Source organism: Ranitomeya imitator, chromosome 8, assembly GCF_032444005.1.
Source record: "Ranitomeya imitator isolate aRanImi1 chromosome 8, aRanImi1.pri, whole genome shotgun sequence".
Taxonomy (NCBI): Eukaryota; Metazoa; Chordata; class Amphibia; order Anura; family Dendrobatidae; genus Ranitomeya; species Ranitomeya imitator.
This window is the reverse complement of record NC_091289.1, coordinates 15,998,014-16,014,176: the sequence shown is the minus strand read 5'-3', so window position 1 is coordinate 16,014,176 and position 16,163 is coordinate 15,998,014. Positions and strand designations below refer to the sequence as shown.

The following is a 16,163-nucleotide window of genomic DNA, read 5'->3' as shown; positions in this document are numbered from 1 at the left end:
GATTATGAGGTGCGTTCTAATGGGCATCCTTTTTTTTGGATGGCGATGCCTCTGACATTATGGCAACAATATTAATACTTCCAGATGTGACTCATTCCTTATAGTATTCTTTCTATTGGCGTCATTTATACAAGTTTATATTGTTCTTTAAGGGCAATTCTATATAAGTAGGGACTGTTAACCCCTTTTTGTGTCCTGAATATTAAAGTGAATACACTTAGGACCGGTTGGGTATCCCTTTGCTCTCTCCTCTCCGTAGCACCACTACTACAGACAATAAGAGATTATTCTGTGTAAAATATATAAAACCACATCTTTTTCTATCTTTCTTAGTATTGTTGACTCCTCTTTAGCTCACGCTATACGCCAGAGTAAATTGTATATCCGCTGAATTGTGCTATCTCTGCACTAATAGCCAGCATTTAGCAGCACTGTTAGTTTATATATCACACTTTTTTTTTCTCCGTTTTCTTCTTTTGTGGTGTTTATTTATGTTGGGTGGTGGCTTTTTTTGTAGGGATCCCTGCTAGGGATTTCAGGGTCAGTCCACGTTGAGCGGGGGCGCCACATCGTATCCCAGGGTGCCAACCTCCGCTGCCAGGAAGGGAATTTTTTAGGGATAGGCACGTCTATCTTCCCTGGTCCTTTCCTGTATATTTGTATTTACATTTTTTCTGGCATTTCATTATATACCAGAGACCCTTTATCCCGCAGGCTCTCTACTGATGGTCTATATGATATTATTGATCGGGTTTTTAATTATTACATTGAAATATATATTTTTTAGGTCTCTTGTTACTTTTTTGGTTTTGCTTTTTTGGTTTTGCTTTTATGAATATTAGACCTTAGCTATTGCAATTTTGTTTTTTTTGTATACTGCATATCCATGGTTACTGACCACAAAACTAAACTCATGTAGTCTTTTCCTGCAAGTGTTCCCTTTTGCCTTCTCAAATCTATAGAAAGTTAAAAAAAAAAAAAAAAGCCTGACTGCAGGATCTGACTACAAGGGTTTCCTTGTAGTCTGTCACCATGGAGACACATGGCTCTGCATTGAAGCTGTAGCTTTTTAATCATGTCTTATTTGCACATATTCCTATTTAGATGTGTGGAAGCGGTTCCAAAAAAACGTGTACATCCCCTCTAAATACTGGATTGCTGCATATTAAATTGATATCTTTAAAATATACAAATGTCTTAAAACTCTTCTTGTACCCCCAATATACATGCATAGCGATGGCGGCCATTGGGAAGCATCACAGCCCACCTCCCCCCTACTCCATAAAGGTGTACCTGCAATCAATTGACTCAATATAGGGAAAATAGAGGTGGGGAGGGGTATCTGGACTTTTGGGGATTATTTATTTATTTTTTTTTTTTACTAGTTATTTGTGAAATGTTAATATACCAGGAAGGTCTGAAGACATATCGGCTATTTATGGTGTGATGAATTTGCATGTTACGTCAGTGGTCTCCAACCGGTGACCTTCCTGCTGTTGCAGAACTACAACTCCCAGCATGCCCAGCTCTGGTTGGAGACCCCTGTGTTACATTATTTGTTTTATTTCCTGTATGTCGGTTTGGATCGGCTGTTTGTCTTTATTTATTCATCTCAGGATAATAAACTTATTTAAACTTTCCGTCTATCCTCCTTTTATATTCTGGGTGTCTCGGGTCTGAAGGTGAGCAGTCATACGCTTAACCTCCCCTGAGCCTGAAATGGCTGATAACAGGGAACAATGGATTGCCTTCAAATACAAATCTCAATAAAATTGGGTTGATTAACCCATAAAGGTAAAGGCAGTAAAGCAAAAGAAAGAATTCCTTTTTTTTTTTTTTTTTTAAAGCCCCAATAAGGTACGGTGTCATCACTGCATCATTTAAGGATTCCAGGACCGTAGTCTTCAACTTGTTGTTCTCTAGCGGTTATAAAACTACAACTCCCAGCATGCCCCATCAGAGAATTTACATATAAGAACAATCACGCTGTTCCTGGAAAAACTCTTTTTTTAATTTTTTTTAAAAAAAAAATTTTTTCCCCCAAAAAAAATTTAGCAGAGTGGATTGTGCTACATTCACCATCCTCCCTGGACATGGGAATTTCAGGCTGGCGCCTGGGTGTGATAATGCATCTGCTGGAGGGTTATTCTGGCAGCCAGTGGGCTCGCGGGCACAGTGCACCTTCTACTGCCCCTCAGGATATCATTATTTCAGCGTTCCACTCCAGTTTATTGGGTTATACTGTAGCAGTTCTCGCTCCTTTAGTGTCTCCATAGATCGGGTCAGACGGTTTTCTTGCCATTTGTTTTCCATCAACTATAGAAATAAAAGTTTCATATAAGATGTAGTGTATGTACACAGTGACTGCACCAGCAGAATAGTGAGTGCAGCTCTGGAGTATAATACAGGATGTAACTCAGGATCAGTAATGTAATGTATGTACACAGTGACTGCACCAGCAGAATAGTGAGTGCAGCTCTGGAGTAAATACAGGAGGTAACTCAGGATCAGTAATGTAATGTATGTACACAGTGACTGCACCAGCAGAATAGTGAGTGCAGCTCTGGGGTATAATACAGGATGTAACTCAGGATCAGTAATGTAATGTATGTACACAGTGACTGCACCAGCAGAATAGTGAGTGCAGCTCTGGGGTATAATACAGGATGTAACTCAGGATCAGTAATGTATGTACACAGTGACTGCACCAGCAGAATAGGGAGTGCAGCTCTGCAATATAATACAGGATGTATCTCAGGATCAGTAATGTAATGTATGTACACAGTGACTGCACCAGCAGAATAGTGAGTGCAGCTCTGGAGTATAATACAGAATGTAACTCAGGATCAGTAATATAATGTATGTACACAGTGACTGCACCAGCAGAATAGTGAGTGCAGCTCTGGAGTAAATACAGGAGGTAACTCAGGATCAGTAATGTAATGTATGTACACAGTGACTGCACCAGCAGAATAGTGAGTGCAGCTCTGGGGTATAATACAGGATGTAACTCAGGATCAGTAATGTAATGTATGTACACAGTGACTGCACCAGCAGAATAGTGAGTGCAGTTCTGGGGTATAATACAGGATGTAACTCAGGATCAGTAATGTAATGTATGTACACAGTGACTGCACCAGCAGAATAGAGAGTGCAGCTCTGGGGTATAATACAGGATGTAACTCAGGATCAGTAATGTAATGTATGTACACAGTGACTGCACCAGCAGAATAGTGAGCACAGCTGTGGAGTATAATACAGGATGTAACTCAGGATCAGTAATGTAATGTATGTACACAGTGACTCCACCAGCAGAATAGTGAGCACAGCTGTGGAGTATAATACAGGATGTAACTCAGGATCAGTAATGTAATGTATGTACACAGTGACTCCACCAGCAGAATAGTGAGTGCAGCTCTGGTGTATAATACAGGATGTAACTCAGGATCAGTAATGTATGTACACAGTGACTGCACCAGCAGAATAGGGAGTGCAGCTCTGCAATATAATACAGGATGTAACTCAGGATCAGTAATGTAATGTATGTACACAGTGACTGCACCAGCAGAATAGTGAGTGCAGCTCTGGGGTATAATACAGGATGTATCTCAGAATCAGTAATGTAGTGTATGTACATAGTGATTGCACCAGCAGAATAGTGAGTGCAGCTCTGGGGTATAATACAGGATGTAACTCAGGATCAGTAATGTAATGTATGTACACAGTGACTGCACCAGCAGAATAGTGAGCGCAGCTCTGGAGTATAATACAGGAGGTAACTCAGGATCAGTAATATAATGTATATACACAGTGACTGCCTCAGCAGAATATTGAGTGCAGCTCTGGTGTATAATACAGGATGTAACTCAGGATCAGTAATGTATGTACACAGTGACTGCACCAGCAGAATAGTGAGTGCAGCTCTGGAGTATAATACAGGATGTAACTCAGGATCAGTAATGTAATGTATGTACACAGTGACTGCACCAGCAGAATAGTGAGTGCAGCTCTGGGGTATAATACAGTAGGTAACTCAGGATCAGTAATGTAATGTATGTACACAGTGACTGCACCAGCAGAATAGTGAGCGCAGCTCTGGAGTATAATACAGGATAATGCCTAGTCTTTATGAAGTATACTTCTATATTCTAGTTGTTTTTGATCCGGACATACCCGCTTGTTCTCATCCCGGTATCTCCTCAGGAATAAGGCTTTTGCTCTCTCTTGCTCCAGGTCCTGCAGTATGGCAGATCTGTCGGCTTCTTTTAGGGCTTCTAGCTCCTTGCTCTGGCTGAGCAGCGTCTCTCTGGTCGTGCTCCACTTGTCACTCATCTGCTTCTTCAGAAGTTGCCTAATTTCTCTCCTGAGATATTTTATGCAGTATTTATTATGTAAGTGTCAAATCTGAATCCTGCCTCATATTGTGTAGGCCGAAAGCCTCAGGCTGCACTACTGCGAGTTTCTGATATGTCCCCTATAGTTTCTCAGGTGTTGTCATGGAAACCTTGTATGATTCCCAATCCCCAAACACATCTATACGTACGTCCACTGTGTGTGTATATATCGGGCTGTGCCTTATATCCAGACAAGGTCTCCATGACAACATGAAGAAATGGCAAATATGGAGCAGTAAGCTGGGTCCTCATTTGTGAGATGCCGAGGTTCTAGCAATAGATTCACCATTTCCGTTACCTGTATTCCTCTTTTTCTATTGTGTTGCCGTAAAATGGTCGCCTCCAGCCCTGGTGAAATCTGGTAAAACACAGGATGATATAACATTATTACGTTTTGTTATGTGGGCCGATGTCTGTGCCAAAGGAGCTTTCATAATGGCCCCATAGTGACATCAGTCACGGGTTGGATAACATAACATGGCGCCTTCTAGTAGAGATGTCTAGGATAAAAAGCAGGCGCCAGATGATGCTGTGGTACTTGCTACCTAGCCGCCATGGTTCTCACCTGCTGTATTCTTTTTGTTGCATGTTAATCACCCTCTGCTGGTTGTGATGATGGGCGGCCACGGTCTCCAGACTGACCGTTCTTCTCCTCACTCCTGGGGGGTGTAGGGGATTCTGACGTTGGGGGAACTGCAACGCAAGAAAACGCTAAAAGTGTCCTGGATTAGGCGCAATGCCATGAGGGTCCCAATATGGGTTTTATAGTGTCCCATCGGCCATTACAGTTGTGTACAGCCAGCAGGGGGCAGCATTGCTCTGGGTGGCTGGTTCTGTTGTGGGGGCACTGTGACATCGGATCAGGGGTATATTGGGGTGGCATGGTACAGGGTAGTGAGGGCGGAAGAGTTGAGTTAGTGTATGGAGGAGGTGGCAGGCACAAATGGGATAAACTGGGAGTCCCAGTGGGCCCCTCTCTGATTTTGATTTTTCCTCTTCGCCTTCCAAGAGCCATAACTTTTTTTTTTTCATTTTTTTGCTCCCTATAGTTATATTAGGACTTGCTTTGATCCAATTTTTGATCTTTCTATTTTTATTTTTTTTAAGTCCCCAAATAAAGCGATTTCTGCCATTTCAATATATTTTTTTTTCTGCGTTCATGGTACGGGACAAATATTCAGATATTTTATTACTTTTGCCATTACGCAAGCAACAATACTTAATATGTTTAATTTTTTTTTTTTTTTTACTTTTATAGATTTTTTTTCTAAAAAGGTTTTTTTTTTTTTTTTTTTAATATGCTTTTAGTTCCCACTGGGACGTGGTCTGCAAACGCTTCATCGTTCCTACATTACTCTTCATTTCTGCACACATCTGCAGCAAATGTCGTAAATAGAAACCTTGGTCTTCCCAGCACAGCGAGCCAAGACCACCTGCTTGCGTTCGCTATAAGCGACGGTGGTCCCGTACGAGTGTATGGGTCCGCGCCCACTACAAAGTGCCCTTATACCACTCACTAGAGCACTTACATGTCACCCAGTTTTGTAGTCCTGATAATTCAGGGTGCCATTAGCAGACAATTTGGACCCTCAGTAAGTACATTTTGCAAGCAGAGGATTATAAGAACACGTACCGTACATGACTGTGATATGATTGCGGTGGGCACGGCGGGAAGGCACAGGGGGGTGATCGGACACCTTCTTTTTGGAGCACTGAAGTTGCCCAATGTGACCACAGGAGTACTGGGCAAAGACACCCCTCCTAAAAACAAAAAAAAAAGGGAACTGTTCTCATTACCATGCTTGCACCCATAGGTGGCGCTATAACTCCATAGGATTTTCACTAATGTAATAGCACTGCCTGATTCCTAAAATACTCTGTGCTCCTGGGGATTCTGCTTCTCTCTTCCATTTCTCTCCTTACATTATGCCATTGCTCCTGTCTCACTAACATTGGGACAGGTCGCTGCTTCCCGCTAGATCATGACATTCATTTACTGAAATACTCTGTGCTGCTGTTACCATTCCTAAAACCTCTGGGGGTCTACACCGTGGGCCTGATTGTCTGCAGGATCACCCCCCATACTCACTCAGGCTCATCGTGCGGCCGGGCCGGGGATGTCTTGTTTCCTGTAATGACAATACACAATGTTAGTAAATGTTACTGACAAGTAGGGACTTGTATGGGCCCCCCCCCAAAAAAAAGGGCCACCTCTCGTCCACAGGTTGTGTGTGGTATTACAGCTCAGCCTGATTCACTTTAATGGAACGGAGCTGTTCCTTTAAAAAAAAAAAAAAAGTTCCAAAAAGTTTGCTGAATTGGGGTAAAAACTGGAGAAACCGCTCTAGACAGAGGTATTCTATGTAAAGACGCGCAAACCTTTTTTTACTCAAATCATGGCACCGCAGCTAAGTAAAAGTGACTTTAACATGTCCCGTCATAATTTCACCTTTTTCTGTTTAGACCCTTTTTTTTTTTTCCTCCTCCTTTCAAAGTTTTGAAAAGTCCCTTTAAAAATGGTTTAAAAGGCATGAAATGTGCCAGATTTGTTAAGGACGTGCACAATATTAGTGAGAACGCCCCCCCCCCCCCTGATATATTGCGCTTTTATGACCCTCTTAATAGATCAGATAATAGATCCTCAGATGCTGCAGAACCTCTTAGACGGCGAATTTCCAGGCCCGTATTCCAGTTTCCACCCAGCCGGTGCTCACCTGTGCCGCTGATTGCTCATAAGCCTTTGCTGGCGGATCCTTACACCTGGGATTACAGTGTTACTTTCTCAGCTCGCTCCTTTGTGTCTCATTGCCGGACTGTTTGCATCATGTGATCTGCTTCTCCTGGCGACCGAGTGACAATGGGGCCTGGCCAAGTGACAGTCTCCAACGTGAGAGCCGCTCCGAGGACTCCCACAGAGGAGACCCTAATGCCAAGGAATGCAGATCACTGTCCCCGGAGGCTGCACGGCCGGGAATTGCTGCAATGTCAGCGGATTTATATAATTTGATAGTGGCGCCGGCTGCAAAGGGTTAAATCTACAGGCAGCGAAAAGAGGAATAAAATTAGTCACTTAGTGTCCCCGTCTCTGTGAAAGTCACACCAGAGGTGTACAATTACCTTTGTTCTAGCAAGGTGTGTATACTTTTGCAACTATTTACATTTATTAAAATATTTTGGGACTCCATGGTAACAGACTACAAACAGTTCCATGTAGTCTGACGCTGCGATCATGTTACACTCTCTTCCAAACTGCTGGGGTCCTGAAGAGAGGGCAGATCGACGGTATTAAGCAGCCCTTCCATGGTAGATTTACGTTGGTGGGATCTGATGTGGATGGAGGTCTCTGAGCCGTCCCAGGTGGCAGATTTTGGAAAAAATGACGATCAGGTGGGATGAATTTTAATATGCCCGATCTTTAGTGGTACAGGACAGTGAAGGTTTATATAGTATGTTCCATTTCAGGAGTCCCCTAGATATAGAAGCCCCAGGAAACTGCAGAGAGCCTCCCCCAATACATCCCTTCCTGTAGAATAAGCCCCCAGTTATCTTACACTTTGTGTACGGGCGCCTGAACCCAAGACTGCAGAAGCCACCGTCTGATATAATCAGCGGTGGCGGAAACATTTCCTTGGTAACAGACCGATAATCTCACATGTGTATGTGTCACGCCGGCAACATGCACGCCTTCTCAGCACCGTCCTAGTCACTGTGGTCACCGCTCTGCACCTCCCAGTGTCAGGCCATTGCGCTGAACTGCCTCTCACAGCACTCTATTATCTATCTATTATCTATCCTATCAATTATTTATCAATCTAATCTATTATCTATCATCTCTATCTGTCTATCTATTATCTATCCTATCAATTATTTATTATCTATCATCTCTATCCTATCTATATGTCTATCATCTATTATCTGTCTATTAGCTATCCTTCTATCTGTCTATCCTTCTGTCTATTATCTATCTCTTAGTTTTCGGACCTTTGTGTTCCCTGCTGGTAATGACAGTACCCCCCTTCTATAGGTAACACTTGAGGTCAGCGGTGACTGTAGATCTGGACACAATGTATCTGTTCCGGTAATGAGGATGTGACAGGACGTATTGTCCAGAGACCCCGCCTGTAACCAGTATACAGAACGTGCTGGATTAACAAGTTGTACTGGTTCATGGGGGTCACATCACTGCAGCCGAGTCCAAGGACGTTACATTAGTATCATGTAACTTACTCCAGTACATATCAGTTGAGCATCTTAGTCTGTTCCCAAATACACTATAATCCACAGCAGCACAGAGTGTTTCAGGAGCATAGTAGGAGGCAGTGACCTGTGCATCTTTCAGTGATTAGTAGTGTGATGTGGCTGCCTCTATCAGGGACAGTGTCATGCCAAAACAAAGGGACTGGAGTAAATACTAGAAGAAACCTATTCTCCAGTAGCACAGAGTATTTAAGCAGCTGTGTTAGTTGTGGAGTCATGGGTTACTTCTCTCCCCTGTGCCGTCCTGTTCACTTCTCACGGATCTGAATCATTGCCACTGTAAACAAGAAGCCGCCTTTAACCGCACACCTCACGTGTGTGAGCGATGGCCGCCTCCAGTCTGGGGAACACGATCTTCAAGTTTCTTAGCTGAGTACTAAGCAAGCAGTGGTACTGTCTAGATAAGTCTCCATACACCCGCAGGATTTATTCAATGAGAACCATCATCCCCCTGGAGTTGTCACCAGGATCTCATCCACCCCCTGGAATATTTATATATCTAAGTGGCTACCTTTAATAAAATTGTACAACATTTTAGTCTGCAGTGAATCTCCATGACTTCATTCTCACCCTATCTGATAGGCAGACTGCTGCCTGATCCTAGTTTCAGATTTTTCTCTTGTGGGAGTGTCTCTCCCAGTAATACGGGCTGGATGTGAGCTTTGTGTGTATCCAGAGTGCTGCTGTCTTCATTAGCTCATATATTAGCGCAGCTTTTATCCTGCATTTATTTACTCTTCACATGCTTTCCTTCTTGTCTATAGCTGATTTTCTCTGCCCTCCAAGACCATACATGCTTTCACTCCTCTCCAAAACCGAACGGGAGCTCCTTTGATGTATTTGTGACATTTCTGCAGAGCACACGACTATAAGACGGACTTATTAAAATAATAAATAAAATTAAAATAGGCTTCAGAACCGGGAACGATTTTAAAGGGCTTTGATATTGATGACGTAGTGTTAGGTCATCAATATCAGTTCAGTGGAGGTCCGACATTCACAGATCAGCTGTTACCAAGCATCACAGCCGCTAAAGGTGCTCACTGCTCAGCTCCCATTCAAGTCAATAGGAACTGAGCTGCAGTACCTGAGAACGGCCACTGCATGGTGTAGGGAGCTGATGGGAGCAGCTGATCTGTGAGGGTCGGACCCCCAACCAATGTGATAATGGGATTATTGGAGAGCATCTATATAGTAGCAGGACCAGCGAGGGACGCAGTGCCGGACATGAGGCAGCGGTCCACTCCCGTATGTCGCTCGCTGCGCTCCTGTATGTCGCTTCGTACTTGGCCCAGCACTGCGTTTATCTGACATCACCGTGCTCCTGATGAATAGTGTGTGGTGTTTGTACAAGACGCTGTTGATATCTTGCCAGGACCACCCCAGACACCCCACCCTCCATGCACCGCTTTCACCCTAGCTAAATAAATAGAGGAAATATGAAACAGATCCGCTGCTTTTGGGGGTTTTTGTGCCTCTTTGATTTAGGGCTGTGGACTCAGCAGAACACGATGTCACCGTGTGAGGTCCCAGTGCAGAACTGAGAAGAGGTAAGGAGTGCGCCGGCTGCAAAATCGGATTTTTGGGGGAAAAAGTCCCAATATGAACATTTTATTACTGTGTCCAACATTTCACATGGACACAGAGCTCCTCCAATCGTGTGCATCCCAACACACATCCATACTGTAGTCACCACTAGGGGGCTCTTAGGGGTTTAGAGCAGACTATATTTTAAAGGGGCGTTTTGGCTCACCAAAATGGGGGCCTCTGTAATCCCCAGTTGCAAAACTGTGGTCAGGATGGGTGTAATAATCTGCCGGTTCGCGCACGTCCGTCTAATCATCCGTGCCCCAAACCCAGATCGTAATGTCGATCAGGATCTTCCCTGCATTCAGCTTTTATTGGCCGCATACTTGTGACTGTGAGAATGACCAACACAGGACTTCTGTTATGGTGACCAGTGGAGGTCCCAGCTGTGGCACCCGGGCTTCACCTATCTAACAGTTATCCCCTACAATAATTTAATATGGAATGCCCCTTTAAATGATAACGCCCCATTCACACTTTATTGCTTCCTCCATAGTTTTCAGTAGGCGTGCTGTATTGCAGACCAGGTTATTCCTTAGAAGCAGTGAAGTAGGGGTTAACTCAGTCTGATATATGATATCCCATGGAGTAATCTCCGCATCCCATGGCCCCAGTGAAATGCGTCAGCAGCAATAATCCTATTCGGGACGATTAGGTTAAATCAGTGCTATACACATTTGAGCCACTTGGTGGCACCGCAGGTCATGGCAGTTTGCATTTCATCTTCATGGAGTTTATAAAACTTCTGCTCAGCGCAAGGAATGGGTTAAATAAAAGGAAACCTATACTCGCCTCCTCTTCACCCTCCTGAAGCCTCAGCGCTGATGATCCTGTGGCCCCTGCTTACTTCCTACAGCGATCAGATGCAGCAAATCATTCATGTGACCACTGTAGCCAATCCGTGTTTTCGGAGGTCACATGTCGTACATTCTGACAACGCCTCGGAGGCCAGTGATTGGCTAAAGAGGTCATGTGAATGATATCCTGCACGTGATAGGTGCAGCGACTGTCGGGAGAGCGCCGCACACTGAACTTCCCCCGAGCACAGGACTTGGTAGCAGCCGGCGGGTGCAGGTGTTGAATAAGTTTAGTATCTCAGACCTGGACAACCCCTTTAAGTAACCTTTTCAATGCTGTCGCTGTGAGAGTGTGGGCGGCACATAAATAAGGACACGTTTACGTTTTTAAAGACATATTTTATTGTATGTACAGGTGTAATTTGGCACACGGCATGGCTGGCCTACCAAGCCTTGACACTAGGGTATATAGAAATACGGCTCCTGTGCAGCGGTAAAGAGAAGCGCGGCCCCCGCGTACGTAGGTGGCGCTCTCGCTTAGATTGTCACAGCTTACATCACAGTCTACACCAATGTCATGTTCCCGACGTCCCGGGATTGTGCCTCAGCTGCCTCGAAAATGCCTCTCCGACTCGGGGAGGCCGTATATATCCAGCAATGACTACGACGTCAGAGATTGCTGGTGCGACAGAAGCCACGAGGAGTGAACGTATATACAGACCTATAGACAGGTACGGCGGCCGCACGCTACACGGTCACGCTAAGTGCTGGATACAGTATACGGTCGGCCTAGGCGGCATCACTAAGGGTTAACAGGGTCCATCACCTGCTCACAGTGCTGGGAGCCTTTGGGCAGAATCTTAAAGGGGGCTCCACCAAAGTGTATTTTATGAAATACTGACTAAGATGGAGCGGCCTTTTTAGGAAAGTAGTGGAATCCTTGAAGAAAAGAAACTGCCCCGGAGGACGAGGAGAATGCTTGGGTGGAAGTAAATTGCTTTTTATTTCCACTCAAGATTTGTCTAATACTATGTGGCGGTCGGGGTCATACTGGTAACATAAGATGCTGCCACTTTGTGCCTTTATTAAAACTGCCATAATGCCTGTGAACAGTACCCGCAGTGGAGGGAATGGCCTGACCTAATGATCTGATCTGTCATGGATGCATGCGACATCTGGGATCCTAGACCCAAACTGAAGAAGGAGAAGAACCCTTTGGCACGGTGCAGAGACGTCTCCTACTGGAAAGTGATGACAAATTGCTTAGAAATACTGTTCATTGACCCTACGGCCGTGCTAAAGGGGCCCGATCTCTCGAGAGAGCGCCGTAATTGGAAATCAATGGTGACTGAAGCATCTCAGATGTCACCAATGTCTTCTCCCTACATGTATCTTTGATCATTTTGATCTGATTTCCTTTTTGGTTTTGGGTCTCCTTTATGTAATGGGGTCTACAGCAGCCACGTGGCCCCCGTAGTTAGTTGGGTGGGCTTTCTATTTAACGCCTCCATACACATTAGACAAACGTCGACTGAAGCCGCCAATATCCGCAGGATCGGCAGACGGTGGTGTGTGTTGGCCTCCAAATCTCCTCTCGAAATTATCCAAAACCTTACCAAAAAAATAAGTATGTAACCAGAACTTTCCACAGTTGGGTTCATAAGTTATTTTGTGCCCCCCCCCCCCCCCCCGCAGGTACCAGAGCTGCCGGTTTGCTCACACACATTGTGACAACATCCGTTTTTTTCGTATCATATTTTTTACTCATTTTTTTCTAAGCTTTTAGATTTCTTTTAGTCTGATTGTCATGAACCACTTTGCTTTTTTTTGGGTCAGGGTGACAGTATAGGCCTCAAAATATCTGTCATGGAAACATCGTATCGTTGTGGGGTTACGTACCATGTCCTTTAGGCTTTTGTTTAAAACAATACTATTTTATAGGGTTAAAGTCCGACAGAAATTCAAGAGTTCTGCCTTTAAGTGCTTTTATAAGACAATACAATAGACAGGCGTCCATCTTGTAATCGCCAAAAAATAAGAGTCCAGTGGAGGAAGTCACACGTGGCAACCCAAAATAAATACATAGAAAACCGTTCTGTAACAAAACGCAGATATATGGCGATTCCTAAAACACAGGCGCACAGTGTGCTTATGACATAATATCCGACTAGAGGTCCGGGCATCTCCTCTATGATATTATAGAAATGTTCTTTTGTTTAAAAAACCAGGCACCTTTCCCTTTTTTTCTGTTACTACAAGTCCGAGGTGGAAGCACCGTCTCACAGTTCGATGGTCTCGCTGGCAATACTGTGTGAATCTGTGGTTTGACTTCTTTCGATAAGTCTCCTCCCGAAACTTTTCTCGGGCTCGCTGCTCTTGGACATGATGCTAGGTTGAGATCCTTGCTTTAGAAGTTGGGTGGTTGGAGTGTCTTCAAGGGGAAGGCTTTCAACAGAAGATAGTCCGTGGCGCCAAGGATTCCAGCTGATTTTGATCGACCCTTTCGAAACGCTGTCCATGGAGCTGACCGACACGACGGCATCGGTGGTAAGATCCCGAGGAAGCTCTTTGCTTTGCTCGAGGCTTTCGCTTGGAGAGTCGGCGTCGGTGGTGGAGTTACACTGGGCCGTGCTGTACATGTAGTCGGGGTTGCTGCATCTTCTCATTTTCAAGTCTGAGGAGATGAGCGGGTCTACAGTCTGGTTCAGAGCAGAACATTCTTTCAAGGAAGAACAAGAGTCCTGCCGGGTCAAGTAACTAGGATACTGAAGACTGGAGTCTAGGAATATGCTATCTCTTACCAAATGTTCCCGGAACAACGCCTCGTCGATGCTTCTACTCAGATTGATAGGAGATGGTGGACGAAACTCCAGATCTGTCAAAGAGAGCATTGACTCCTTCTCGAAACAAATACTTGTGTAAGAACGTCCCATGGTCACATTATGAGATTTGGGGCCAAATACAGAATCAGGTTTAGGTCTGAAGAGAGGAGATGATGACTGACTATTGTTACCGATGGCGGCAACACTCTTAGTCTCATTGTTTTCCTTGATGATCCTAAGAGGAACGTTCTCGGCTTGGTTGCGGATGAGGCTTTTGCTGATGTTGTTGTTGACCATCCTGTCTTGAATGCTGTTAGTCCAGTCGTAGCAGTTGTTTGGATATTCTGGAACTTCGCTTTTCTTGTAGGTGCAGAAATAGCTGATGATTTTGGACCAGCAGGTATGATCGTTACTGCTGCACTGGAGGCAGAAGCTGTGGGAAGCTACGAAGATCATGGAGAAGCAAAGAGCTAATTCGAATATTCGAAACCAAAACTGCAGGAACCACCAGGACCAGGAAAATGTATTCTTTTTGCCGAGTAATCCGTACAGCCACAATATTGCGTAGACCTGTAAAGCGCAACATAGAAGTCCAAAAATACTGCCCACTATTAACACTCTGGATGATGTAAACATGCACTTAATACTCCTTTCTTGTGTCTGAACCACCACAATATCTTCACCAGTTGGTGACGCTCGTTGTGTCTCATTTACGATTTCTTTACTACTCTTGCTTAGCTGGTGATATGCCACAAAATTGCCGACCATTAAAAAAATACCCCACGAAATGGAGAGAATCTGTAAGACCATGTTCACTGAAGGATTCAGAAGATGGGTTAAGAGATCGGCACTTAGAAGGACAATGAAATGAATGACCGCTATGACGGCAAGCAAGGCGAGGCTCTGGAACTTTGGGGGTAGAACTTGAAGCCGGGCAATCTTCAGGACCAACAGCACCAAAGTGGCAAATGCTGTTAGCATAAGGGGGAAAGTCACATTGTACAATACCAAGGCAACAGGTTGTGTAATCTTCATCCTTGTCCCATAGGGGTCAAGAAAAAAGAAAACCCCTCGTAGGACTCCGATAACAAACAAGAGGGCATTGGCCAGAATGATGTATGGGAGATAGGACACTCGAAGAATAGGAGATCCAATAAGGTTGATGAGGGCAATTACTGATAATAACAAGAAGAGGGTGCCAGTCCCGTAAACGTGCATATCCCAGGCAAAGCTGAGGGTGCGTTGTAGGTCATCCCACTTTAGTAGAGTGTAATTGGCTCCCACAAATTCGCATGTGCCGCCCTTCTTGGAGCACATTTGAGAGTCCATGGTTGGTTTTTTGGAAGGATAGTTGGTTGGGACATCGATGAGCTTTGGACGATGAAAAGCTCTCTGAGTTGTGACTCTTATCTCTCCTCTGCGTCCATTCTTCCTGGTTCCATTTGGGGACACTTTTGTTTCTTCTATAGTGTCTGGCACTGGGCCTGAAGGAAAAAAAGACATGAAGATTAATTATTAAGAACACAGATAGGAAAATTAAACTACTTGTTCTAAGGGGCCCCATACACATTACACCCACTGTCTCCTGACAACCCCATGCACAGTATAGTTGGCCATACATGTAAGATAACTGATGACCACTTGATGCTTCGGCCGATCATTTGTCTGGCAGCCATATAAGATGGCATGCACATAGTGCTTGCACTGCCAATTGCTCATATTCTCTATGAGAAAATCGCTGACTGGCATGTCAGCCAGTAGCGTAGTTCCAAGAGAACAATATGATCGACAGTCTGAAATCGGACATGTGCGATTGACATCTCTCCTGATCATCAGTCGGCCGGCTCCCCCATACACATTAGACCACCAGCAGGTCCGTTCGACATTAGTCTAATCTGTATGGGAGTGTGATGAACCTGCACCTCGCCACCCCGCCTGATGTTACTATTAGGTCAGACGGATCACGTAATGCGGTTTCCCCACTTTCACTAATGTGACGTTTGGCACCCCCTGGTGACACGTAAGGTCAGTTTAGTACGGTTTTACACATACGCTCCTTGTCCACACAGGCCCAGGGTGGCACGGGGTGTGAGAGGATGTGGGCCACGCAGTCACTGACGTGGAATCATACTCGCTCACAAGAGGCACCATTCACTAGCAGCAGTGACACTGAGCGCTGCCATCCTGATAGGACTGCCTCCAGTTCTTCGTTAGTTATAAGCCCGGTCTGTTAACGGGATTATATCGGGCCAGAAACCAGCCCTGGTAGCATGGAAAGTGAAACCGAGAAACGCACATGTGGATCG

The 16,163-nt window shown here is 44.7% G+C and overlaps 3 protein-coding genes across 5 annotated transcripts in view; 1 reads left to right on the top strand and 2 right to left on the bottom strand.

The window, feature by feature from the left end:
* Positions 1-16,163, top strand: part of CRELD1 (cysteine rich with EGF like domains 1) — a 110,467-nt gene that overhangs the window by 21,760 nt on the left and 72,544 nt on the right. The gene's annotated exons all lie outside the window — the stretch shown is intronic.
* Positions 1,990-7,237, bottom strand: LOC138647414 (uncharacterized). Its single transcript, XM_069736402.1, has 7 exons — positions 7,109-7,237; positions 6,484-6,523; positions 6,028-6,155; positions 4,960-5,087; positions 4,693-4,752; positions 4,174-4,363; positions 1,990-2,316 (listed from the first exon to the last, which is right to left on the bottom strand). Exons 2-7 carry the CDS (start codon positions 6,491-6,493, stop codon positions 2,206-2,208), a joined length of 627 nt encoding a protein of 208 aa, XP_069592503.1. The 5' UTR covers positions 6,494-6,523; positions 7,109-7,237; the 3' UTR covers positions 1,990-2,205.
* The window catches only part of PRRT3 (proline rich transmembrane protein 3), a 55,849-nt gene continuing 51,099 nt past the window's right edge, over positions 11,414-16,163 (bottom strand). For both annotated transcript variants that reach the window (XM_069736396.1, XM_069736397.1), the window contains exon 4: positions 11,414-15,341. In XM_069736396.1, the coding sequence (XP_069592497.1) occupies positions 13,315-15,341 (2,027 nt within the window). In that variant the 3' untranslated portion in view covers positions 11,414-13,314. The remainder of the gene's footprint in view (positions 15,342-16,163) is intronic.